Below are 27,376 nucleotides of genomic sequence, written 5' to 3'. Positions count from 1 at the left end.
GTGGTTGGAGCATCATTTGAAGGTATAAAGCTCAAAGCCTTCTCATCCTTTTTGATTTGAAAATATTATGGTCCATTTTAGGGTTTTGGTCCCAAATCTTGAAGTTGCTTAATATCTGTCCCCTCGAGTGTTATTAATGGAGAGGATTTATAAAAATGAGGTCTTGGTTGTTAAAAACACCTCGTGCATGAGATATAAGCATTTTTTGGAGTAAAGAGTGAGACTTTTTGTGTTTTGGACTTCCTCAGCCATGCAAAGGCTTAAAGTCACGAACTTTATGGAGTATGAGCCTTTAGGAGGTCTAGATCTGAGAGTAGAGTTATGGTCTTAACAGATTAAGACCAAGAGAGTGGGAATAGCAAGTCTGGGACGTACGCCCTGTGTAATCCTAGTACGCCCCGCGTACTGATCCAATGTACCCGATCAGGATTTATGTGGACGCATGTGTACGCTGAGCGTACCAAGGGAGGTACGCCCTGTGTAATCTAGCCGTGTCTTTTTGGGCTAAATCTCATATTGGTCCTTGAGTGTTGGGCTTAGATTTTGGGCCTTGTGTTGGTCTTGCCTTTGGGACTTAAGTTTAGGAGTTGGGCCTTGGGAGAGCCCATTTAGTATTGGGCCTTGGTGGTCCCAATGAGCTTGAGTAAATTGTGGGCCAGGTAGTGAGCTATCTTAGACCTAATGAGTGAGGTTTGGTCTTAGATCTTAATTGAGTAATTATGGGTTTTGGTTCAGTGTTAGAGGCCGGTGTGCAGCAACAGTATCTATAGGAGTTGTTCATCATCTGAGGTGAGTCTTCTCACTATACTTACCTTGAGTGGAAATCTATGTATGACTAGAGGATCTTATGTGCTTATATTGAGTATTGTGATATCTTGCATTATGTCATTGAATTACAAATAAAATGAAATTTAGTGGCACAAAAAATGTCACTAAAAACCAAAAAAGTACCACTAAAGGTCCATTGGGCAATCAGCAGCACAAAAAAATTAGTGGCACTTTTTCATTGTGTCGGTGCAGCCTTATTAGGTTTTAGTGGCACTTTTTAATCATGCCACTAAAGTACTTTTAGGTTATAGTGGCACTATTTTTATGACACTATTTAACTATTAAAATAAATATTATTTTATACTTTTATTGTCATTTTTAACACAAAAGTTATAATAATAAATTAGGTCTAATTTTTTTTAATTTTAAATGAAATATAAAATAATAATAAGACATCTAAAATAATAAATTGAAACAATATACCATTACATAAATTCAGACTTGTCAAAAAACAATATTCATTCAACCCACAAATTTCTTCAAAAAGTGTAATAATTCTAAATGGTGTGCTACTACACAATACATAATACTATTGAACTAAATACTTGTTAGGGGAGGAAACGTAAAACTTGATTGACTTCGAAAATGATTTAACCACTTAAATTGTGGAGGCCTTGGAGTTATACTAATAACGAAATGTATTTGCCTTCGTGAAGTTAACCAAACCATTAACTATATGTGTACAACATAGTGTAACACCTGCAAGGAGATAAAATTACATTTTTAAACCCAAAGGGCAAGTGAAAGCATATTTTATAAAATACATGGTGTACCTTCTTATTTAATTTCTTTAACAAGCTCTTGAAACCCTTTATTAGTCTAGTCCTTCAACACATGTAGTTTTTCCTAAAAGTGTGTATAGACCTGTGAAAATAAGTAAAAATATGAATTGTGATTAAATTTACCATACTATTACAAGCTGGTGGATAATCTGTTTTTGCATTCAACACGGTTATAAATACAAACAACAAATTAATGCTTTTAAGGTTCCATTTCCCACTAGTTTAGAGTCTACACACAATATTCTTTACAAACAACACAATAGATAAAGAAAAATATGATTTCCAAAATCTGCACTAACCATATCAATTTGTGAAGTATTATTAGGTAGTGACATTTGACCTACTGGATCATTCATGTACATTGCAGATCTACAATAGATCAAATCCATGTTGGCATGCTCATATACAATAGATCAAATCCATGTTGGCATGTTCCTCTACAACTATCTCTGCTTCCTTCTACTTTTAATCATAAAACCTACAAAAATATGTAGATGAAGGTATTTTAAATATCGGGGCACAAATGTATTGATTATAGATTGATCGCATAAATGTATCAGAGATGAACAAGAAGCAAAGATGACCACAACTTCAATCACGTCGGTCCATTTATGGCTACATAATTAAATCTTTCATCGACACTAACTTTAGGGCAAAATGTATGCGGCAAAAAAAAGTAAAACGAAACTATTAGGGCTCAAATATGAAGAAAACAAAAAATCTAACCTAAATACAGTTGATTAAGAGACGCTTCAATTAATTTGATTAGAACCCTCTTCAAACCAGAAAACTCATGAGGAGGTAAAGAAGAAGATAAAGAAGATACAAGTAAACCTAAAACACAAATTAAAGTTTACCTTTGATACTTCAAATATCATCGATGATTGTGTTCATGTTTCAGATTTGTTAATCGTTTCCAAAAAACAAAGATCGATACACAATAAGATGGAACTCTCTCTTATGTTTTACATTGACTCCCCTCATAATCCCGCTTATGTCCCTCTTTCTCAGCTCCAACTATGTGATTCATGATTACACACACAAAATAAATGAATTAGAGGAATACATCGATCTAAACAAATGAACCAGGGGAGGTGTGGGGAACTCCATTTAAAATCTAAACCTAATTTTAGGGTGGGCGGCGATTTTGATCTCGGAGAGAATTCAATCTAAAATTAAATTTAATGTGGCTGAACCTTTTCAATTATGGAGAGAATTTGAAGCGAAAGATAAAAATTAGAATTTCCAATCGTGCATCATACATATAGTGGCACTTAAAAATATATGCCACTAAAACCAATATTATAGTGGCACAAAAAGATAATGTCACTAAAAAATTATGCTACTAAATGTAAATTTATTTGTATTGTTGTGATTTAAGTTGTGTATTATTCTGATTTTACTGAGTTAGGACTAGAGGGTCGACCTGAGCTGTGAGACCGGAGGGTACCACTGAGACACATTGATCGGATGGTCTTATTTTGAGCATAGAAATGAGAGGCTAATGAGATATGTGTGGTATTTTGGGGAACTCACTAAGTTTCGTGCTTACCGTGTATATGTTATGTGTTTCAGGTACTTCTCAAGATCACGGGAAGGCACCGACTTGATTGTACACACGAGACCGAGTTATATTTTGTGGATCCTGTATTTTGTTATTATAGACACGTGTTTTGATAAATTGAGATTTTGGAGATTTTATGATTTATGTTAATGAGATTAATGTGATTTTTAAATGAAAATTTTGTTTGAAAATTTATGGGGTTACAAATAAACCACAAATAACCTCTTCTCAAAATGTCCATCCTATCAAATTGCTCTGGTGAAGGCAACCCAAAAGGACCATGCTACTATCGGGTCAAGTACATACCAATTATAGTTATGGGCTTAGACACCTAATCCAACAGCTTGTACCTAGACCTCAAGGGGTCAATATTGTTAGGTCGATGTGGCTCTTTCATCACAAATTTGATGGAGATGGTACCCTTGCTAGTTATAAATCAAGACTTGTTGACAACAGACGAAACCAACAACCAGTAGTGGATTGCGATGAGACTTTTAGTTGTTAAACTGACAACGATTCGCATTGTTCTCAGTCTTGCAGTATCTTGCCAGTGGCCCATTCACCAGCTAGATGGGAAAAATGCCTTCCTTCACGATAACCTTCATGAGACATTTTACATGCACCAGCCTCCCGGGTTCCACAACCCCCAATTTCCTGATCACACTTGTCTTCTTCAGAAATCTCTGTACGGCCTAAAATAGGCTCCCAGGGCCTGGTACCACCGCTTTGCTTAGCATGCCACAAGTATCGGGTGTAAACAGAGTTACACATATCCATCTCTCTTTATTTTGTAAACTTCCACTACATATCTTCTCTTATATGTGGATGATATCATTCTCACGGCTTCTACCACCTACCTACTTCAACAAATCATCACTCAGCTCAGCCTCAAGTTTTCTGTGACTTATCTCGGCCCACTGAATTATTTTCTTGGTATCTCTGCTATTCGATCTAACAATGGATTATTTCTTTCTCAACAAAAATATGCTACAGATATCTTGGAGCGAACTAATACGCTCAACTGCAACCCTTGTCGAACTTCAGCTGATCCTCTTCAAAAAATGCACTAATCTGCCCCCATAATATAAGATCCTACTCTATATCGTAGCTTAGTTGGTGCTCTTCAGTACCTGACCTTCACCAGACCAGACATAGCTTTTGTTGTTCAACAGATTTGCTTATACATGCATGACCCTCGAGAGCAGCACCTTCAAGCTCTCAAATGTATCTTGCGGTACATTCATGGCACTATCGATCATGGACTTTAGATTCAAGCTTCTCCACATGCCAACCTTGTCGCCTATTCAGACACAAATTGGGGAGGATGTCCATCTACATGCAGATCTACATCTAGGTACTGTGTATTTTTAGGAGATAACATCATCTCTTGGTCTTCTAAACGTCAAGGGGTTGTCTCTCACTCTAGTGCTGAAGTCGAATATCGTGGAGTAGCAAACGCAGTCGCCGAAACCAGTTAGATTAGGAATCATTCTTTGCGAACTGCATTGCATGACCAAAAAAGCCACAATTATTTATTGTGACAACATCAGTGCAGTATACATGTCTGCGAACCCTGTCAATCATCAGCGAACAAAACATATAGAGATTGATATCCACTTTGTTCGTGATCAAGTTGCTCAAGGTCAGATTTGTGTCCTTCATGTTCCATCATCTACTTAATATGTTGGTATCTTCACTAAAGGCCTTCCCACATCTTTGTTTTCAGATTTTCGAACCAGTTTAAACGTTCATATTCCCCACCACGTTCAAACTGTGAGGGGATGTTAGTATGTATATATATATATATATATATATATATATATATATACACCCATGTATCCTAGCCCATCAATTGTTTATACTAGGTTAGGCCCAATTGGTGTATCTCTCATGTATATATATCAATTGTACTCTAACGTGAATGGAAAGAGATTCATTTATCATATTAAAATCATACCTGATTAGCGAAGAATTGAGGATGGGGATTGCAGCAGAATTGCAGCTATGCAAAACAGCTAAACAACAGCAGGCAACAGCACTGCAACAGCTAGCAGGTGACGCTGGTGAATGGCGGAGCCGACAGCTTTGATTTTAACGATTAGCGACTAGAGATTAAGCGAAGAATTGAGAATGGGGCCTGGGGGATTGGGGCGGAAGCTTTATAGATTGAACGATGGTCGATGATTGCTTCTCTATCTCTCTTGGATCGGCTTCTTGGCAAACGTACATTGGATCAGGAGGGGCCACAACCTAAAAGTCACATTGTTATAATTCTAAAAATTAAACATACATACTCTACTTCTAGCCCAAATTTTAAGGGGGTACATAACCCCTCTTGGCCCTATAAAAGGTGCGCCCCTGCATGCCTTGCTGATATTATTTCTAGATCTCATTTGGCGGTCATTTATGAGTCCTTTGTCCCAAAGTTTGGATCTTTGTGAGTTGGATAACTCCAGATCTTATTATATGTCATTTTAGGTGTTTTAGGATACTTTGGTTCATAAAAATGGTTGCTTGATCGTTTCCTCTCGCCCATGCATCAGTTAAGTGACCTTGAGTGTTGTGAAAGTTAGGGTTTTGAGGATTGAGCCCTCTTTAGCCATGCAAAGGCTTAAAGTCAGAGACTTCATGGATTAAGACATTCTTTAGAGGTCAGATCTGGGGTTGGAATAAGTGTCTTAAAGGAATAAGACTTTTTATTTAAGATTTTAGGGTCAGGTCGTGCACGATGGGCGTACTCCTGGTTACATCCCGCGTAGCTAGGAACAACCCTGATCATGTTGGTTCGAGCAGTAACCCCATGTACAAACCGAGACTGTTGGCTTTTGTTGCCTTTTGAATTTTGGTCAAACGTTGAGGTTTTTGGGTCATAGAGAGGCAAAATGGTCTTTTTGCCTTTTAGGGGAGTAGTTATGGGAATTGGACTGGTGATTCGGGTTAATAACCTTAATTGATTAAGGTTACTTGTTGTGTTTATTAGGCGGAGTCTAGTTCCAATAGTTTGGAATCAGTCATCAGTTCAGGTGAGTCTCCTCAGTTATTCTTACCTGTGTGGTAGAAATGTTATATATATTTTTACATGTGATGACCAGTTGGGTCTAAGTGTTATTACTATGTATGTGTTGTTTATATGTATTGATACTTCGGGTAGTCTCCAGGGTTTCTGATAACCCACAGGGCGTGCTGTTTGCCCATTGAAATTTCAGCCAGTCTCCAAGGTTGCTGATAACCCATAGTTGTTTATTTGTGTTGTGTTGTGTGTGGTATTTTGGGGAACTCACTAAGCTTTGTGCTTACAATTGTTGATTATATGTGTTTCAGGTACTTCTAAGGATCCCGGGAAAGCAAAAGGTCTGATTGTACACACTCGTTGGGAGATTTTGTTCCTGGGCATTATGGGGCACTCGGATATTTTGATGTGAAATTGTATTTGATATTATGACTTTTCTGAGATGGTTATTATGAAAACTAATTTTCTATGGGTTTAAAAATGAAAATTTAGATGTCACAGGAAAGTTGGATCGGTTTCCAGTGACTCGTGATGTATTGGTGAAGTTTCCTGAACTTAATGCTTTAGTGTTGGATCGCACTATTTCTGATCATAGGCCTATCTTCCTTGCACATGAGAAGTTAGACTATGGTCCTCGACCATTTAATTTCTATAATTTGTGGATGCTGGAAGAGGATTTTGATATTGTTTTCTGTTCATTTTTAGGTAAAAAGGGGGGGCAATGTGGGTGATAGTGCTCCTATATTTTTTAAAGAAAAACTTAAAGGCCTCATAATAGAGTTGTGGGAGTGGTGGAACAAGGTAAATCAAAACCGTGTAGGGTCAAAAAAAATATGCTTTTCAAAAGATTTCATGATATTGATTTGAAGATTGATGTAGGGATGGCCATGTTGGAAGAAAAAAGAAAGCGTAACCATTAATACTCAACTTTTTGAGTGAAAAAAAAAAGATCTAGAAGATTTATCTCAAAAGGAAAAAATAAAATGGAGTATTGAGGGGGACGGAAACTCAAAATTCTATCATGGTATTATAAATAGAAAAAGGATTCAAATGGTTATTCGTGGGATCAAGGTAGATGGAGATTAGCTCGTTGATCCTACCATTGTCAAAAAATGTTTTTCAAATTTTTTAAAGCTAAATTTAAAATTTTCCATTCTATCGAGATTACTAGAAAAAGTCCAAATTTTCACAGCCTCCCTAGTGTTCATGCTCTCGGTTTGGAGGTGAAGGTGACCATAGATGAAATAAAGAATATTGTTTGGTATTGCGGAGGAGAAAAAGCATTGGTTCCTGATGGGTTTACGTTTTATTTTGTTAAAAAAGTATTGGTATTTGTTAAAAGAAGATATTTTCGCATCGATGGATGATTTTATGATGATAACGAGAATACCTTCAGGTTGTAATTCCTCTTTTATTACTCTTATTCCTAAGATTAATAACTCGGTTGTCATAAATGATTTCCATATAATTAGTCTTATTGGGATCCAATATAAAGTTTTTGCAAAACTTCTAGCTCTTAGATGGCCGAAGGTGATTCATTTGGTTGTTAGTGGTGAGCAAACGAGGTTTATTAAAAATCGGAAGATTTTTAATGGCCCTCTTATGGTGAATGAAGTTGTTGAATGGTATAAGAAGAAAAAGAAAAAAACAATGATGCTTCTTAAAATTGATTTTGGGAAATCGGTTAGATGGTCCTATCTTGATTGTTTGATGAAATTTATGAATTTTGGAGATAAATTGTGTGCTTGGATAAGGGCATGTTTGATATTGGCTAAATTGTTAGTTCTTGTTAATGGAAGTCCAATTGATGAGTTTCAATCATTTAGAGGCATTCTTCAGGAGATCCTTTGTCTCTTTTTCTATTCATCCTAGTTATGGAAGGTCTTCACATTGATATGGAAGATGCAAAGGATGCTAATCTTTTTTCTAGTGTACAGGTTGGAAGTGGTAGTCTTCGGTTATCACATTCGTTTTATGTTAATGATGTCATCTTTCTTGGAGACTCGTTTAAAAGTAATATATGTAATATTGTTATAATTTTGCAATGCTTTTTATCTAATTTCGGGTTTGAAGATAAATATGCAAAAATCGAACATTTATGGGGTATGTGTACCTTTTAAAGAAGTTGAGCAAATGGCTTTATTGGTTGGCTGCAAATCAGATAGATTTCCTTTCACTTATTTGTGACTTCCTGTGGAGCAAAATATTTCTAGAGTTTTTGGGTGGAGTTCAATAAAAGAGAAGTTTATGAAAAAACTTTCCAGATGGAAAGTGTATACTCTTTCGATCGGGGCAGTTCCTTACTTCTTAAATCGGTATTTGGATCAATGGGTATTTTTTATGTCTATGTTGTTAATGCGTGTGCATTGCTAAATAGTTGGAATCTTTAAGGAGTCAATTCATTTGGGGTATTACTAAGGATAATTCAAAAATACATTGGATCAATTGGGATCAAGTGTTGGCAGATAAAAAATAGGGGATGGATAGTGGTAGCTTGGTCTCTTAACTTTTTGCTACTACAGAAATGGAAATGGCGGTTCCATACTAGAGGAAATGTTATTTGGGTTCAATTTATTAAGCACTTACATGGAGATAGTGTCGTTTTGATCAGAGCTGGTGTAACCGAATAGGTGATGGTCTGTGGGCTAGAATTGTTGCATCTAATTTTTGGTTACATAATAAAGGTGTAGTATTGGATTCGATTTTAAAATGGCGGATGGGAAACAGAATGTATACTCTATTTTGGAAGTAATTTTGGGTTGGAGAAAACACTCTAGCTGATTTTTTTTCCTAGATTGTTTCAACTTGATCTTGAAAAAAGATTGTACTATTGTTAGTCGTAGAAGACAAGATTGTTGGAATTGGAATTGGAGGCGACCAATTAGAGGTGGTATTAAAACTTCTCAATACACGGGGTTGCTCCATTGCTTAAGGGAAGTTATTATCAATGATCATAATGACAGACAAGTTTGGATGATTTGGTAATAGAAGATGAATTGACGAGACTATCCTTCCACACTCAAGTATGGAAACTAGATGAAATTCTTTTATTCCTAGGAAGGTTAACATTTTAATTTGGAGAGTGTTGAGAAATAGAATTCCAACATCTTTCAACCTTTTAGAATTATGGTTGGATGTATCTTTTGTTACGTGTATTTTATGCAAGCTAGAGGTTAAACAATTACATCATCTTTTTCTTAAATGTGAGGTTGTTGCGAGAACATGGAATGTCGAGTTTAAGTGGTTGGATATTTCTCAACCTCACTTCCCCTCGATTGTTGATTTGTTTATGTGGATTGACCAAGTGCCTATCTCTGTAAAAAAGAAAGCGTTGGTGGATGCAGTTGTGTGTACTATTATTTGGTATGTCTGGAGATTAAGGAACAATAAAGTTTTTGCGGCTACTACGATCAGTTAAAGTGATATATTGGATTCTATTCATCAATTTTCTTTTATTTGATTTGCAAATAGAAATACAAAGTGTAATGTAGATAGGTTTAATTAGTTTAAAAATCATTTGAACTCTTGTAATTTTCTCATTTTAGCTTCTTGCTAGTTCGTGATTTTTGGTTTTGTTTCAATATATGGTTGGTTGCTTCTATATATATATATATATATATATATATATATATATATATATATATATATATATATATATATATATATATATATATAACCTTAATTAATAGGTTTCCGCACAATTCTTCGTATATAAGTCTATAATATGAGATATATATATATATATATATATATATATATATATATATATATATATATATATAACCTTAATTAATAGGTTTCCGCACAATTCTTCGTATATAAGTCTATAATCTGATTGATATATATATATATATATATATATATATATAACCTTAATTAATAGGTTTCCGCACAATTCTTCGTATATAAGTCTATAATATGAATTACAACAAATTTATTATCAATTTAAAGGTTGAACGCCAATGGTCTTCATCTAAGAGACCAAAATGGTGACAAAAGCAATTCAAGAACAGTAAATGTTAAAATTGAAAAAATCGGGCTTGATTAAAAAACGTATAACCACAAAAGCTCTAATTTACTCAATAAATTAAAAAAAGAATTTTCCTTTATAAAGATAGAATATATTATTCATTAAAACCAAATGAAAATAAGAATTACGTAACCAAGTAACATGCAATTCATACCTTATTGATTGCATCCCATTTTTTAAAATTTAAAAATAAAGCTATTCAATATCCACTAATATATAGCTCTTGACTTTTAAGTATAAAGGAAAGGAAAAACTTCAAAAAAAAAAAAAAAAAAAAATGCAACCTTTTTTCATCAAATGCTTAAAAAACTTATTATGTTATTTTTTAGTGCCTTTATATTTTCTGAAGTTCTTATTTAAAGCTTTCCGGTCTTAGAAAAACCTAATCTATTTTCATGAAATGATTAAAAAAACCATTATATTATTTTTTTAGTGCATTTAAACCCTCGTATTTCTTTTAAATTTTAAAATCTAGTGAATTGTAACAAACCAAACGCTGAGAATCGATTACCTAGCATTTTCGGCTATCTAGGATTTACTGAGCTCAATGACTTAAATGATACATTTTAAAAAATCTAAGAGTTTTAACGTACAAACAAAATAATATAATGATTTTTTTTAAACTTTGATGAAAATATGTTGGGTTTTTAAAGGAAATTAGAGAAAAAGAAACAGGGATGGTAATCATACCAAATTGGTACCTACCCAATAATATGAATATAAAAATGATGAATCAAACGGAACGAACTAAAGTGTTTGTTTTTTGAAACAAAAATCTATGAAGTCTGCAAACCATCTCTGCAATTATCTACGGTAAAGAGGTGAACCAAACGGTTGCAACTGTAATAAGATACATATTTGTTTTTTAACATCTGTAGACTGTTGTAGTAAACTGAAACTTAAATAAACTAATTTTATAAACTGAAAATAGTTCTCTTCATCGAAATTTTAATAATTCTAATCTTAAAACCTTGAAAAAAAATACTAAAAAGAACATGTACAAAACAAAAATATAAAATTTCTTAAAAAATATAAAAGAAACTATCAATTTTATTCTAGAAAAAAACTAATTTTAAAAAACATAAAAATAAGAAAATATTGCAAACAATGTCTACAAAGTTCTTAAAAGAATTACACATGTTAAAAAAGATATAACCAAAACTGAAACTATTATTAACAGAACTGGTAAAAAAAATTTAAAAATCAAAGTTTTTTTTTCATTTTAAATCTTGTTATAAAAAAATTATGGAAATTATTAAAAGAAATTGTATCAAATCCGTAAACCAAAGTTTTAAAAAAATCAAAGTTAAAAAAAAATTATACCAAATTTCTAAAAAAATCACTAAGAAAAAATGAAAGTTGAGGAGGTTTGAAAATGCTAGTCAAGTGTTGCGACGCGCAGAACACGTGTAGAGGTTTTTTAGTCTGAAATCTTCCAAAAAGCAAACTGCTGCGAGATGGCAAGTGTAGCGCATGTGCTACGCCACACAGCAAGAAATGGTCTGAAAATATTTTTTTTTTAAAAAAAAAAAACAAACACCTAACTGTATAAATAATTGTTCAAATTATTTCCAAATATTCTTCATACTCTACGTGAAGTTCCAGTCTAATTTTATTGGTATTGTTTTAATCTAGTTGATTTCATAATATAAATAGTATGTGTTTAGACTAACTCCAATGAATTTGTATATCAGCAAAATAAAGGTTACCAAAGTGTTTCTAGTCCAACAAATATCATGATAACTATCAGATGGTGTCTTCACACTTTGAGATTGAGAGTTCAAGTCTCATCATAGACATATATAAAATTAGATGTTAATTTAGGAGTAAATTATATTTTTATATTTGTCGGTTTAAAACAAAATAAAATAAATAAGCAAAAATAGAGTTCAAATTAACTCCAATGACCAAATCCAACACAAAAATGGAGATGCGCTACGTTAACCCATTAAGTGGGTGGTTGGGGTTTCATTTTGAAGTTAAAAATGACTTTTACTTAAAAGGACTTATTGACTTATCAATGTGGAAAAATAAGTTTTTATACAAAAATTTGGATTAATTTTGTAATGGCAAAAGTGAATAATCCAATAAGTTAAAAAGTATTTGGCTTAAAATTGTCTTCTGTTTGTTTTAAAATTATAATAAGTTATAAGTCATTTCAAAAAGTTACAAATTGTTACTTATTAAATACTCATTTTCAATGGATAACAAAAAAATTATTTTAAAAGTCCTTACTAGCTATCCAAATATTTTTTTTAACTTATTGACTTTTCGAGAACTCACTAATTTAAAAAAATCATTTTTGAATGAACATCCAAAAACCCTTCAAAATAATTGCATCCTTTTCATCTTCCACTATGGGCTTGTAATGGATAGTGTAACATCCCAAAAGTCATGACCAAAATTTTTGTTTTAACCATTAATAAAACCCATAATTATCAACCATTTCATTCATAAACCAAAATCGTTATATCAAATCAGAGTATCATCTAAACACATGTTCCTTTATCACAGTAAACATCCCAAGCTAAAACTTCTTGGTGTGTGCCATGCAGTCATCCCGAGCTCTTCCCTCCGCTACCGGAAGTACCTGAAACCAAAACTGAAAACTATAAGCACGAAGCTTAGTGAGTTCCCCAATCTACCACATACCATACACATAATCACATACTGCAAAAATTGGGCCTAGCCCGCTACATCGGGCCTTACCCGACATCGGACGAATCCGTCATCAGGCCCCACCTGGCATCGAGCCCCGCTCGGTATACAGATCTGTTTCTACTAGGTCTCGCATGTCTTCAAGCCCCGCCCACTACACACATACAACAATAACATATAAACATATAAAGAAAACATACGCTACTGTACTCCTGTTCTAAGGCCTTGCCTAACTTGGGCCCCGCCCCTGGTTTGCTACTGATGAGCTATGGAACCCCGTCCACACTCCTGTTGTTAGTGAGATACGGGAACCCTCCCACACACATTTCTCACCTATCATGGGCGTCGCCCCTACTCTGCTAATATTGAGATATGGAACCCCATCCATACTCAGCTAGTGATGAGATACAGAACCTCGCCCACACTCACCTCCCTATCAGGCACATACAAGTATCACGAAGACAACAAGTATAATCTAACATGCACATATAAATCTTCCTCGGGCTCGCCCCGACATCGGACCCTAGTCTGGGACCTGTCGTACTGACACATGCAAGAATCACAATGAGCTTTAGCCATTCCTCAGGCCTCGCCCGGAATCGGATCGTGATCCGGAACATATAACATACCATGCCTAGGGCTAACCCCCGTGTGTTCCTACTAAACACAAGCATAATGGGTCGTCATTGTGGCTGTAGACCCATGCACACAATGAGGAAACTCACCTTGCAAAGTTGGCTGTAGAATCTTGCGAATAACCCTTCGCTGCTAGCTAGCAGATCCCCGAACTGTTGATCTTTCGACTCCCCGAGCTTCCAATATCAAACCAAAATATACTCAGAAGTCCAAATAGGTCAACCTCTGCCAAATTCAAAGTCAACGGATGGTGTGTCCCATTATAGATGTCTGGTTCAGACAACTATGATCTTCCCAAATCTCTTGAAGATGGTGTCCCTCAACATCATGCTTCACTTCCTCCACCTCCTCCAATTATTCTCCCTCACCCACAAGTTCTTGAAAAGTTTAAAGTCACTCAATCCCTATTGGCAAGCATAGTCTATGTGGGCTCACATCTTGGAGATAAAGTCACATATTGACAAGCCGGGAGAGTTGGGTGTCAAAGTCTCGTGAAACTTGGATGTTCAATCACTTTCTTAGTAACATAGTGAGTCTTTTTGGGACTACTATGAGACAGACTATGACATGACCCTTAATGATGTTATCTATTTGCTTGGTGTTGTGGAATCAGCAATGATTTGGAACACCAGTAAAGCAAATTTGATTAAAAGAACAACTTCCCAAGTCTTAAATGGACATTGACAATGGTAGCATTGGATATCTAGAAAAAGATTTCTCTTCCCAATGGAAAGGGATCGGCCATAGTCAACTCGGTTGACCAAATGGTAAAGAGAAAGGCTAAGTCTGAGATAGTATCATGTGCCATTACCAACAAAGGAAGGGGCATTAAGCTGCCCTATTCACCTGAAAGGTCATAAGGTTGATCAAGTCAAGAGGTTTGACTCTACTTCGGGTAAAGTCCACTGTCTAACTCTATTAAGTTCCTATTTGGAGATTCTTATTACATAATGTGAATGGGTCACATGCTGATGTTTTTAAGAATCAAAGAAAAGATAGGAAGCTTAAAGTAAGTATATGTTGATTCTGCTTGCGAAAGTGGGTTTCGATCGCATGGTTCGGTAATCAGAATTTTGAGCTGTTGCTTAAGAGTTATAATATATTGCTTATGAATAGATAACAACAAGGTTTTCATGTGGATTGTAAGGATAAGTTTTTCCGCAAAGTTTTAAAATAAAAGAAAAAAAGGGTTTTAATTTTATTTATTTATTTTAAAAATATCCTTACAATGGCATCTGTGGAAAATTGTTGCTTATATATTTCCAGTAATAGAAATATTGGAAAGTGGATTTGATTCTTTCATTTGTGGTAATGTCTGAATTTACCAAATGAAGAAAGTTTTTCATCACCCAAGTTTCAATTGGACAGAAACTTGGAATCATACAAGTTGTATTGTATGATGAATGAGAATTTTCATCTTTGAAAATTAAGACTAATTCTTTGATCACATGTATATGTGAGTCAATTGAAGGACTAAGGAATTAGGTACACTGGGTGTGCGCTGGTCAAGGTCCACCACAAAGATTGATTTGTCATGATTTACTAAAGATTAGTAAATATGATTATACTTATAAGGTTAAGTATAATTCTGTAACATTGGAAATGTTACAATGTATGACAAAACAAATGAGAAGAATCAAATTAGGCAGAAAGATAAAAGTTTCTCAAATCTAAAAGGATGGGAGAGTACTTTAGTATCGTATTTCATGATCATCTTAATGATTATGAAACCATATCACAAATTCATACTCTAAGGACGTCTTAGTGCATTGTTATGGCTAAGAAGAGAGGTCATGAATTGTTGGATTGGTTAAAATCAAGAAGATGAGTCATATTTCGTTCCAAAACAATTCTTAGAGTCATACTCCAAGATTGTAACCTGGAGTGACATAAAGTAAGGTTTAAAACACTTATCAAATGTAGTGTAAAATGTTTCTACCTTTGTACATTTGAGATTGGTAAGTTGTGATGTCTTGGATGAGACAAAGACCAACTAAGACCAATTGTGTGAAGTGTTAGTCTTGATAAGAATCCGCATTGTCCCGTGAATATTTGTTTTGTCAAGGAATGGTTCTTGACTGGGGAAACTTATATGTCAAGGGGACAGTGGGAGCCTTAAAGATCCTGAAAGAGTTTCAAGATTTAATCAAGAGTAAAACCTGTAATTTATCACTAGCACACGACTTAAGGTTTGCAACCTATCGTGTTGACATAATTCTTATTTCTGTACCTACTTCAAATAAGTTGAATTTGCATGTGAGTTATCAGAGTTCAACTTGGAAGCATTGGTGGGCCTTGTGCTACCAAGGTGACAAGAAACTAAAACTGAACAAGTTTAATCCATGTAAGGCTGAATTTGTCACTAACCTTATCTTGTGATTATGGTTTTGATAAATTCACATGGATAGGAACTCATACACTATAAAATCTAAGTGTCATAAGGTTTCTCTCCGATTCATGAAAATGATGGTGAGGAAACGCTTTCACTAAGTAGATTTTACGTAAATATCAATTGTGTTATTTGTATTTTCAAAAGTCGTTAGTGGAGCGCGTGTGGTTAACCGGCACACTAACATGGACTTGTGAGAAATGGCAAATGCCTAAGCAATTGAGACTATGATTACGGCATCCCTTTTCATAGTCCTGAAAATTGTTTAGACACACATGTGAGCTGTCTAAGAAAGGGTGTATGAATCTAAATTTCAGAAGTCCAGCAGATTTCTGGAAATATGTCAGAGCTAGTGGGAGCATAAGTGTTTTTGCTAATAATCATCATGTTAGTGGGAGCATGATAATTATGATTAGTATTGCAAGCTAGCAATGTTAATTATAGAAAAACAAAAGTTTCAATTCGTGAAGTTGCAGGGGTTGAAAAGTTGTTTTGCTATAATTAAGGGAGAGGAAATTATACTTCGTTTCTATAGCTTAGATTGAGATTTTTATCATCTTTAGTCAAGATAATATGTATGAATTTTATGTTGGAATGGTTCAACTTGAAGAAATTCTATATATATTGCGTTTTCAAAATTCGATTATGATTACGGCATCCCTCTTCATAGTTAAATTTTGAAAAACATGGCAAATAAAAAATATTGTAGCAAAATACTGGTCTAGTATCATGTCTATTGTAGATCATGCTTCGGGTTCTACCACGGATCTCCATCACCTCCTGATGGAAGATTTGCCTCCTTATATGATTCCTCCTCGGAATCCACTTTAATATAAATTCTTATAAAAAAAGGGTTCACGGCCCTATGAAGGGTTCACGACCGTGAACTCTTCAAGTTCATAAAGATGGTGATGAAAATGATGAATTAATGGATGAATATGAAGCTATTTACATAAATAAAATGATTAACAAGTGAAGAGGGATGAATTACTTACGTTTGTGGGGGTGAAAAGAGAGCTTTTATTCGATGAGTCTTGAGAGAGTCTTGAGGAGTTTTCGGCCAAAGAGAGAATAAATGAGGGGTAAATGACGGAAGAAAATATATATAGAAGGGGGGTTCACGGCCCAACATGGGTTCACGACCGTGAACTTAGTTTGCGGCCGTGAACATCCCTAAATGATGTTTCCGGCTTGAATACATTCCTCTAATCCCGAACTGACACTTCTCAACCTTCAATCCCTAAGTATACTAGGCTTAGATACTCTCAAACTGATCCAAAACATAGTAAGACCGAAGCAAAAGCTAGTCTGACTTCTTATTGATTGCGTTGACTTACAGATAGAGATTTCGGGTTGTCACATCATCCCCCCGATAGTGGGAATTTCGTCCAGAAATTCGGATTTCAAGTTGTTGGTTAAGGATAAGGAAATAAGGTGGGTAGTTCGGTTCCATTCAATCCTTGCGTTCTTTAGTGAACTCGAATCCTCGCTGGTTTTTTCAACGGATCTTCATTGTTGTATCTTCTGTTCTGGTCTGTGAAGGGGGTGTGGGCTTCACTTGCTTGTCTATGTTCATCCAACTAGTAGGATGTCCATTCGTAGTCCTGAGCACCTTTTTTCCTAAAGTTCATGGTAGGACTCATACCTGGTTCATCTATCATTGCTTGTGTACACAAGTCGTATATAACTAAGATTGATAAGACGCTCGGATGGGTGGTTCTGCCCCAGGTCCACAACCAGACAAGGAACAGGAGATAAGGCGGAAACACACATCCTAAGCTCGTAGAATCTTAATTATATACCACCCTCATGTGTACATTTAACATTGATAGGCTAACTGTATCTGTGTTGGATAAGGTGTCTAAGTCCATAACTTATTTGGTACATACTTGACCCGACCCGGCATGGTCCATTTGGGTTGCACTTCACCCGAACTATTTATGGATAATTTTATGAGAGTTATACACATATGTTTATTAATATATTATAAGTTATAATATATTAATATGAAGTCATGTTATTTAATTAGTCTTAGTCTTAAATTAATTATGAATTAATTTAGAGATTAAAAGGAAGACTAATTAGATTGTGGGCTATTGGTTTTATATAGTGTGGGCTAACACTCATTTGTTAATGGGCTAGGCTTGTATGGAAGTCCATGGATGATCCATGGAGCTTTTAACCCATGGATCCTTGGAAAAGGAAAGGTCATGGGTTATTAGGGTTTCACCCTAACCATGCACACTATATAAGCATGCTTATGTTGCATGAAATAGCCACTTGTGGCACTAGTTGTGTGAGACTTAGGTGTGGCCGATTTCTATGTGTGTATACACTCTCTCAAATTTTTCCAAGTGTTTGTGGTGATTTGTGATTCCATTTGAGGCATTCACACTATTGGTGCTTGGCTCTCAAACTCCAAACAATTAACCATCATCAAAAGGTATGTATTTCTACTAGTAGTTTTATGATTCATAATCCTTATGCTATGCTAGTTAGGAAGAAACCTTGGAAAATTATTATTTTGCATGTATTTAGACAAACATAGATCCAAGGTTTATTAGGGTTGCATGCACACTTAGGAAGTGTTAGATTGCTCAAAACCCAACAATCTGTCCCTAGCCTCTGTGCTTGAACTTGACTTACTACACGAGTGGTATTTACAAAGGTCTACTGAGAATACTTAGGGAAGGTTACGGGAGGATATAATACTCCTCGCATGAGTACTTCGGAGGTTTGAAGCGAAAGACAATTATGAGGTTCGTATCTAGTTTATCGTTAGGAGTGATGAGAGTTTTCTTATTCATTCGGTTTAAGGCGAAGGGTCTTCTCGAAGACACATAGTTTTGGTATAGCGTGGACTCAGTTAGAATAGACGGGATGACATCGTCGAATCACGAGTTAAGTTAGTTCGAAAGGTGCGTTTTGACCTTGTTATTACTATCGCGAATGTTTTGTACTGTATTAAGTGTGTACTAACTGAAAGATCGTTCTAGTGAATGTTACTTGATATTATAATCTTTATCCAGTCCCTCTATAATCGCTTCATGTCTACTGGTCATATATAATTAAGGTTGATAAGACAGTCGACTGAGTGACTCTGCCCTAAATCCACAACCAGACAAGGAATAGGAAATAAGGCGAAATCACACACTCTGAGTCTATTGGTTCTTAATTATATATGGCCCTAATGTTTACACCAAGTCATTATAACCTACCAGAAAGAGTATTTAGTTTCTACATAAACTATGTGCTTTGTTTAAACGAGGAAGAAATTATTGTAGTTAGGGTCTAGTTGGGAAACGTACCATTGTTCTCAGGTGGTTCCGGGGTAGAGTCTCCTGCAGTGATCATTAGCACTCTTCCTTCTTCACCAGGGTTGCTGGCCAATGGGCAATCTCACCTATAGTGCCCCGTTTCACCACATTCGTAGCAGGTCTGGCTTACTTCCTCAAATGGGACCTAAGAGATTGGGCGTGCCGGTGCCCTATAGAAACGGATGGTCTGTCCCCTTCTAAGACAGTTCTTGCAATACATCTTCTGACACCCCCTGGTATGATCAAAGTTGCACTTATTACATTTAGGGAGGGTTCCATCATAACGACTGCCGGGTGCTGTTGTGTCTGGGGTCGTGGCAGCATAGGTCGTACCCATCTATTGTCTCTCGGAGGGCTCTTGTGTTGATTGTCTCTTCTTTCTGCTCTCAGACTTTTTTTATCATCACCTCCTTTGGTTGACTCAGGAACGAGGTCCATTATGCCTTGATGGATTCCACAATCCACCAATGTTCGAGCCAGGCGTTTGGCACTGTCAAACATAAGCGGTTTTGATGCTAATACATTTCCTTGGATTGGGGAAGATAGTCCCCAAATGAATCTATCGGGCATAGTGCAGTTAAATCTCTGAATCTATCGGTGTATGCTATAATGTTTGAGCCTGCCATGGTAAGATCCACAGCTCATGCTCTAGTTTATGTACTTCACCCCTCGGACAGTACTCTTCCCGCATCATCTCCTTTAGATTTTCCCAGCCCATTGCGTATGCTACTGGAAGAGTCAATGACTTGACATGGCTATTCCACCATGTCAGGGCTCTGTCAGAGAAGGTGCAGGCAGCAAACTTCACTTTGCTCCCTTTTGGGCATGCGCATAACTCAAAAATCGATTATGTCTTTTCTAACCACCGCATTAGGGCGATGACTCCTCCACTTCCATCGAAGGATTTGGGTCTACAAGTCATGAAGTCTTTGTATGAGCACTCTTTTGTGTGTCAGTGGTGAAAGTTGTTGGTACCACTACCCGATCCACTGGTACCACTTGCGTTGATTTGAGTCATGACAGGTGTCACTGCGGCTGTTACTGCCGCCTGTAAGCCAATCGGGTCATACAAAGGAGGTGGTGGTGGTGGTGCGTTGTTTTTGTTTTTGTTCGACTTCTTCGATGGCATCTTTCTGCCATAAGGTTTAAAAGATGAAACGAGGGTAAGTCCTTTGTGGTTACAAATCGAGTGTATTCTGAATTGAAGTTATCTTAGTTCTGAGTGTTTCATGTTCTGACTCTTGAGGTAATTCATAACAGAGGTCTATGCAGAATTAGACTTATGAATTTTATAGTGACTACCCTCTTCGTGAAGTCCTGTGGCCTGGTTTACTGTTACTAGTTAATATGATAAAGGCGATAAGCCTGACACCTAGTGTGAGCAGTGTAATCACTAACTGGCTAGATCGCATTAATTAGTTATTTATTAGTATGACGTATATGGTGCTCTACCACCATGCGTGCCTTGGGAGGGGTTTTCTGTCCATTGTAGATCATGATTCGGGTTCTACCATAGATCTCCATCACCTCCTGATGGAAGATTTGCCTCCTTATATGCTTCCTCCTTAGAATCCATTTTATGAACCCCCTCTTATTCTTCGTTGACTTCTCTGTTGGTGGTTGTAGTGGAGTGGTTGTCTATATCTAGGTTGTTTGTGTGAGAAAAAGAATCTTATGAGATTAAGTAAATCATTTCTTCTGAAGTTACTAATGATCCGAAATGGGTCCTCCTATAGTCAAGCAGTGCATGCAAGTTGTATATAACCAAGATCAAATATACCTTCTAATAGGTGATCCTACTCTAAAACCGCAACCAAACAAGGAACAAGTAGTAGAGCAAAGATCACCAATTCTAAGTCTATAAGATCCCAATTATATATAAACATGGAAGCATGCACTTCGTAACTATAGACCTGCCAGTAAAGGTCTTTTAGTTTTCATGTAAGTTTGTTATAGTGCCTAAAATACTCCTATAGTATTTTATCTTTATGTTTTGTTCTAGGGATCTGTTGTATGTAGAGTTAGGTAAGTTTTTTACTCGTCGCAACACCACTACCACTCCCAAACACATGTTGGCCGTATCTCAAATAAATATAGTTGATTAGGTTATATTTATTCCAGATATGATTACATAATTGCTTAGGTTTGACTGTAGTGTCCAACATCTAAATACTTTTGTTTGTTTTGTTTTATTTGTTCTTATTGTGATACTTGTTCTTAATATGTATGCTTATTAGTATACTTCTCGAAAAATACTTATATCTTAAAATTATACTTTTAGTCAGAGCACTCCGGCCCCATTGTATTTATAGTTGTATATCTTTTACCGGTTGATATACTGAGTTTACTCTAAATAATGCTCTGATACAATCTGTCACACCCCCAAACCAGAACGGCGGAAACGTTCGGGAGCGGAGGGCGTCATGTATAGTATCACAACAATTGAATAATAGTAATCAAAGAAAAAACAACCATTGTATTAATAGTACAATGTTTACATTGTTTTCGAATCATAAACAACTGACTCCAAGAGTAAATAACAAGTAAAGATTCGAAACTACTATGCTCCATCTTCTGGAACCCAGTGCGTGTACATGTCTACTAATGTCTTGAGAATATAGGTAGGTTTTGAAAGAGTATGAACATTAAGCTGGTGAGTTCATAAGCATTTTGTTTTAGAAAATTGTTTTGTGTTCCTTCGAAAAGTGCGTTGTGTTTCTCCAGAAAACCTTATATTTTCTTATGTAACGAATGTTAAATAAAAACAAACGATTCTTACTAGTTTCTCCGGTGAGTGCTTAGTGTATACAAATCATATACAATCTACATCGAACAAACAATCGATTGTGTGGTTCTGCCTCAAGCCCACAACCAAACATGGAACAGGAAATGAGGCAGAGGCCACACACCCCACTGGTTGTCGGATCCTCATGTATATAACCCTGAAGTATTCAATAGATACTTACACATTTAACTGTTCTGGTCCTTTGATATCTGTTGATAATGTTCCTTAGGAAAATCCAAAATTTTCTTATTAAAAGCATGATTAATCCATTCCTTCTATAACTACTTAGTACATACTAGTTATGTATAAACCAATATCGAACAGACAGTTAATTGTGTGGATCTTCCCTAAACCCAAAACCAAACAAGGAACAGGGAACGAGGCAGAAACCACACATTCCACAGTCTATCGGATATTCTTCATACGTAACCCAACTGCATAAACTAAGAAAATATAGAATTAATAATGAATATTTGTTAAGTGAATAATAATCTCGTTGTTTGTAAAGTACTGATATTTATCCTAGAAAATCCTATATTTCCCCTAAGTGTAAGTTATTAAATGATCTGTTCCAAATCGAAGAGTACGGGTATCTACCATACTTATGTTGTTTAAGCATTGTTCTTGTTTGAAAACCCTAGTTACCACCAGTGATGTATATTAGTTTTATTATATAAATAAAACTAATTGAAAACGTATTGTTCTATATACCGAAAGTGTTGTGAATACCCTCCTGTGATCACTTAGTACATACGAGTTATAGAAATCAAGATCGAACAGACAGTCGATTGGGTGATTTTGCCCTAAGCCCACAACCAAACAAGGAACAGGGAATGAGGCGGAAGTCACACATCCCACTGCATGTCGGATGTTAATTTTATATCACCATGTTGTATATACTAAGCAATCCTCTAGTTATTAACCCTGATGATTGATTGTTAAGTACATTATTACATGAACTAGTCGTTGTTTCCCCAATGAGTTCTTATAACCATGCTATGGACGATGGACATTACGACGTACTTTGGATGTCACAAACTGAATGACGTTTGTCTCCCTAGGTTGACTGTAGCTAATAGTCAGGGTGCGGGATTGTCACTCCCATATAGATATATACACAAACTCACACTCTCCCTCCAGGAGACTCTGGTTACAAGGGGTAAACTTCCCAGAAGACGTGTCTCACATTGTAGTTCTCACAACGAATTCACGAATAATACTATGAAACCCCCTTATTGTTATTAATATGAACTCTTATAAAAAATAATACCTCTTACTTCAAAATTCATAAGTTTGATTCCTTGTTTGAAAACTGTACTTATAACGTTTGTATCTTAACATGTTTTGTAAAACTGATTTCATGTCTAGTAGTAACATTATTTATCATGTTTATTAAGCTCTATGTTCGATGTGTGCTAATGATAGAAAAATATAATAAACCAAATTATATTTTTAAACACAAGATTACTTGTGCTTTTACTTGTATTCCCCCTTAAAACATTAAAAATCTCGGAAAATATAGGGGTATGAACTCACCTGATTGTGAATGATTTGAATGAATGACAAAGATAGGATGCTTGGTATGCTAAGTGAAGTCCCGAGCATAGTATGGTCCTCTTAAACACATATTAACATGTAAAGGCCTAAAATTAGTGTCTAAGACCACTAATGATCATAGGAACACCCTTTGAATGTAGGAACCACTTGCAATGAAGTGTTAGAACCAAGAATGAGGGATGAAATTGAGTTCACGGCTAAACCACCATGGGTTTACGGCCCAAGATGTGTTCACGGCCCAAGAACACATGAACATTTGATGGGTTTACGGCCCATCTATGAAGGGTTCACGGCCCTATGAAGGGTTCACGGCCATGAACTCTTCAAGCTCATAAAGATGGTGATGAAAATGATGAATTAATGGATGAATACGAAGCTCTTTACATGAATAAGATGATTAACAAGTCAAGAGGGATGAATTACTTACGTTTATGGGGTGAAAAGAGAGCTTTTGTTCGATGAGTCTTAAGAGAGTATTGAGGAGTTTTCGGCCAAGGAGAGAAGAAATGAGGGGTAAATGAAGGAACAACATATATAGAGAGGGGGGTTCACGACCCAACATGGGTTCACGGCCGTGAACTTAGTTTGTGGCTGTGAACATCCCTAGATGATGTTTTCAGGTCGAATGCATTCCTCTAATCTCGAATTGACACTTCTTAACCTTCAATCCTTAAGTATACTAGGCTTAGAGACTCTCAAACTAATCCAAAACACAGTAAGATCGAAGAAAAAGCAAGTCTGACTTCCTATTGATTGCGTTGACTTACAAATAGAGATTTCGGGTTGTCACATCGAGTCATCCATCTACTCAATGAGTCGCTTCCTGATTTTGAGATTTTCCTTTCTTTCTAGGTCTTCTGGATTTACGGTGTTACAGATAGCTTGTAGCTTGTAGCGTTTTATTAAACACTACATGAAGTAGCATTTAGATTTGGAGCGTTTTGTTTAAACTAAACGCTAGAAGCTTGTAGTGCCAAACGTGGCTTTCTATTCAAAATGGAGTGTTTTGTCAAAAAGTAAAAGCTAGAAGCTCTTAAACGCTCCGTGCCGAACATGCCTATATTTCTTGTTTTCTATTTTGCTTTATATTATATATTATTTGGATATTATAATCAAGATTTTTGTGTTGTTCTAATCTTTCAATTAAAAAATTTAGAAACCAATCGTTTAGTTTTAAATCTAATTTATTATTTTTAATACAAAAATTGAAAGATATGATAATGTAACATCCCAAAAATACGGTCCGAAAAAATTGTTTTAAATCATTAATAAAAACCATAATTATCAACCATTTTATTCATAAACAAAGTAGTTATATCAAATCAGAGTATCATCTCAAAACATGTTCTTTTTATCAGAGTAAACATCCTAGGCTAAAACTTCTTGGTGTGTGTCATGCATTCATCTCGAGCTCTTCCCTCTGCTACCGGAAGTACCTGAAACCAAAATTAAAAATTGTAAGCACGAAGCTTAATGAGTTCCCCAATCTACCACATACCATACAAAATCACATAATGCAAACATTGGGCCTAGCCCGCTACATCGGGCCCCACCCGACATCGGACTTGCTCCGACATCGGGCCCTGCCCGGCATCAGGCCCTGCCTGGCATCGAGCCCCGCTCGGTATACAGATATGTTTCTACTAGGCCCCTCCTGTCTCCGGGCCTCGCCCGTTACACACATTTGAACATAAGATACTAGCGCATAAATAAACATACTCTACTGTAATTCTGTTTTAAGGCCTCACCTAACTTGGGCCCCGCCCCTGGTCTACTACGAATGAGCTATGGAACCCCGTCCATACTCCTGTTGTTAGAGAGATACGGGCCCCCGCCCACACTCAATACTCTCGGGCCTCGCCCCTACTCTGCTAATATTAAGATATGGAACCCCATCCATAATCAGCTAGTGATGAGATACGAAACCTCGCCCACACTCACCTCCCTACCATGCACATACAAGTATCACAAAGACAACAAGTATAATCTAACATGCACATACAATGCTTCCTCGGGATTTCCCCAGTATCGGACCCTATACCAGATCATACTATCACATAAACATACTTCGGGCTTACCCCAACATTGGACCTTGGTCCGGAACCCAATGTACCGACACATGCAAGAATCAGTAATACCTCTAGCATACTAACATTCTATGGGCCTCACCCAACATCGGATCGTAATCCGGAACATATAACATACAATGCATAGGGCTAACCCCCGGGTCTTCCTATTATACAAACATAATAGGCCGGCATTGTGGCCTTAGAAACATGCATACAATGAGGAGACTCACATTGTACTGCCAAAAACCTGCTAGTACTCTTTTGGCTGCTAACTGGCAATTCCACGAACTGCGGATCCTTCGGCTCCCCGAGCTACCAATATCAAACCAAAATATACTCAGAAGTCTAACTAGGTCAACCTAGGACAAAGTCAAAGTCAACGGTCAGAGTCAACGCTCCGAGTTGACTCAACTCGCCAAGTTGCTCCGTCAACTCGTCGAGTTCTATGAATCGGAACCCTGAAATAATGAACCAACTCGTCGAGTCAACCCCAGACTCGCCGAGTTCCCTGGCTACTCAGACTCGTGATAAACCAATGCAACTCGTCAAGTCATCCTCATATTCGTCAAGTTCTACCATATAGAAACGGTACAGCCCACCCTGACTCGTCAAGTCCCTCCCTGGACTCGCCGAGTCCCTCAATCTGTTGGGCTATCTTAATCAATTAACCCCTACGCTCTAGATCCAAGCGTCAAACTTTGCATACCTTTTGGAAATGACCTTATAAGGGTAAAGTTTCCAACTTCACCCATTAATACCCTCACTTTAAAGGTTTTGCACTCAAACCCCAAATCTTAAGGACATAGATCTTGGTCCACAAGCCACCATACAACCAACCAAAGCATCCATAAACATATATGGACCCAAATATCCCACCACCATGCAAAGTGTTGGGTTTTGAGCATTCTAACACTCCTAAGTGTACATGCAACCCTAAATACCTTGGATCTATGTTTTCTCTATTATACATGCAAATATGAACCTCCAAGGTATTATCCTAATCTAAGCTATAAAACCATGAATATAACAAGATAGAATACATACCTCTTTGATGTAGAATGTCTTCATGAAGCTTGAGTGCCTAGTGCCCCAAGTGTGACACCTTAAATGGTTCACACAACACCAAATACAAATGGAATGACTTGAGAGAACTTCACACTCCATGAAAATCGGCTAGCCCTTCTCTAGCATGATACTAGTGCCCATTTTGGTCAAGAATAAGATGCATATATAGTTAGGGTTACACCATGTAAACCCTAATTGACATGGCCTTTCATTTCCATGATCCATGGGTACAAAAACACCATGGAGCATCATATGGGTTTTAGCCCAACTAGATAATCCATGGAGCATTAGCCCACTATATAAGTATGGATGATTTGCATAATCAACCCATATATTTAATTAGTCTTCTTTTGATCACTTAGTTAAACCTAGATTAATTCTTCATCAATACTAATTAAATAATCTTATTATTCTTATTATTAATATACTAGAACTTATAATATATTAATAACCATAAGTGTCTTATTTCTCTCATTTAGTCTATCCAAGTGCATGATGCCATGCAACCCAAATGGACCATGACAGGTCGGGTCAAGTCTTACCAATTATAGTTATGGACTTAGACATTAATCCAACAGTCTCCCACTTGGATAAGTCTAAAACTATTATTGTGTATAACTTCAGGAACCGACTGGCAATCGTACCTCTTAAAAGCTTCTGTCGAACTCTACCTTGTCGATAAACTC

At 36.3% G+C, this 27,376-nt stretch overlaps 1 protein-coding gene across 1 annotated transcript; it reads left to right on the top strand.

The window, feature by feature from the left end:
* Nucleotides 1–5,152: 5,152 nt before the first annotated feature.
* LOC145050589 (uncharacterized) lies at nt 5,153–8,056 on the top strand. The gene is made up of 5 exons (XM_078998814.1): nt 5,153–5,237; nt 6,677–6,889; nt 7,134–7,255; nt 7,348–7,512; nt 7,616–8,056. Exons 1-5 carry the CDS (start codon nt 5,153–5,155, stop codon nt 8,054–8,056), a joined length of 1,026 nt encoding a protein of 341 aa, XP_078854940.1.
* The last annotated feature ends 19,320 nt before the right edge of the window (nt 8,057–27,376 follow it).

The sequence above is a fragment of the Lactuca serriola genome, chromosome 5, assembly GCF_051521515.1.
Source record: "Lactuca serriola cultivar US96UC23 chromosome 5, Lser_US96UC23_V15, whole genome shotgun sequence".
Classification (NCBI taxonomy): domain Eukaryota; kingdom Viridiplantae; phylum Streptophyta; class Magnoliopsida; order Asterales; family Asteraceae; genus Lactuca; species Lactuca serriola.
Note: the sequence above shows the minus strand (reverse complement) of the source record. Positions and strands in the feature narration are given on the sequence as shown.

Coding starts and splice junctions, on each gene's coding strand:
- LOC145050589 (XM_078998814.1), top strand. CDS start 5,153: ATGGGGATTGCAGCAGAATTGCAGCTATGCAAAACAGCTAAACAACAG. Junction 5,238..6,676: donor ACAGCTAGCAGGTGACGCTG/GTGAATGGCGGA, acceptor ATGAAAATTTAG/ATGTCACAGGAAAGTTGGAT. Junction 7,513..7,615: donor ATTTTGTTAAAAAAGTATTG/GTATTTGTTAAA, acceptor CTTATTCCTAAG/ATTAATAACTCGGTTGTCAT.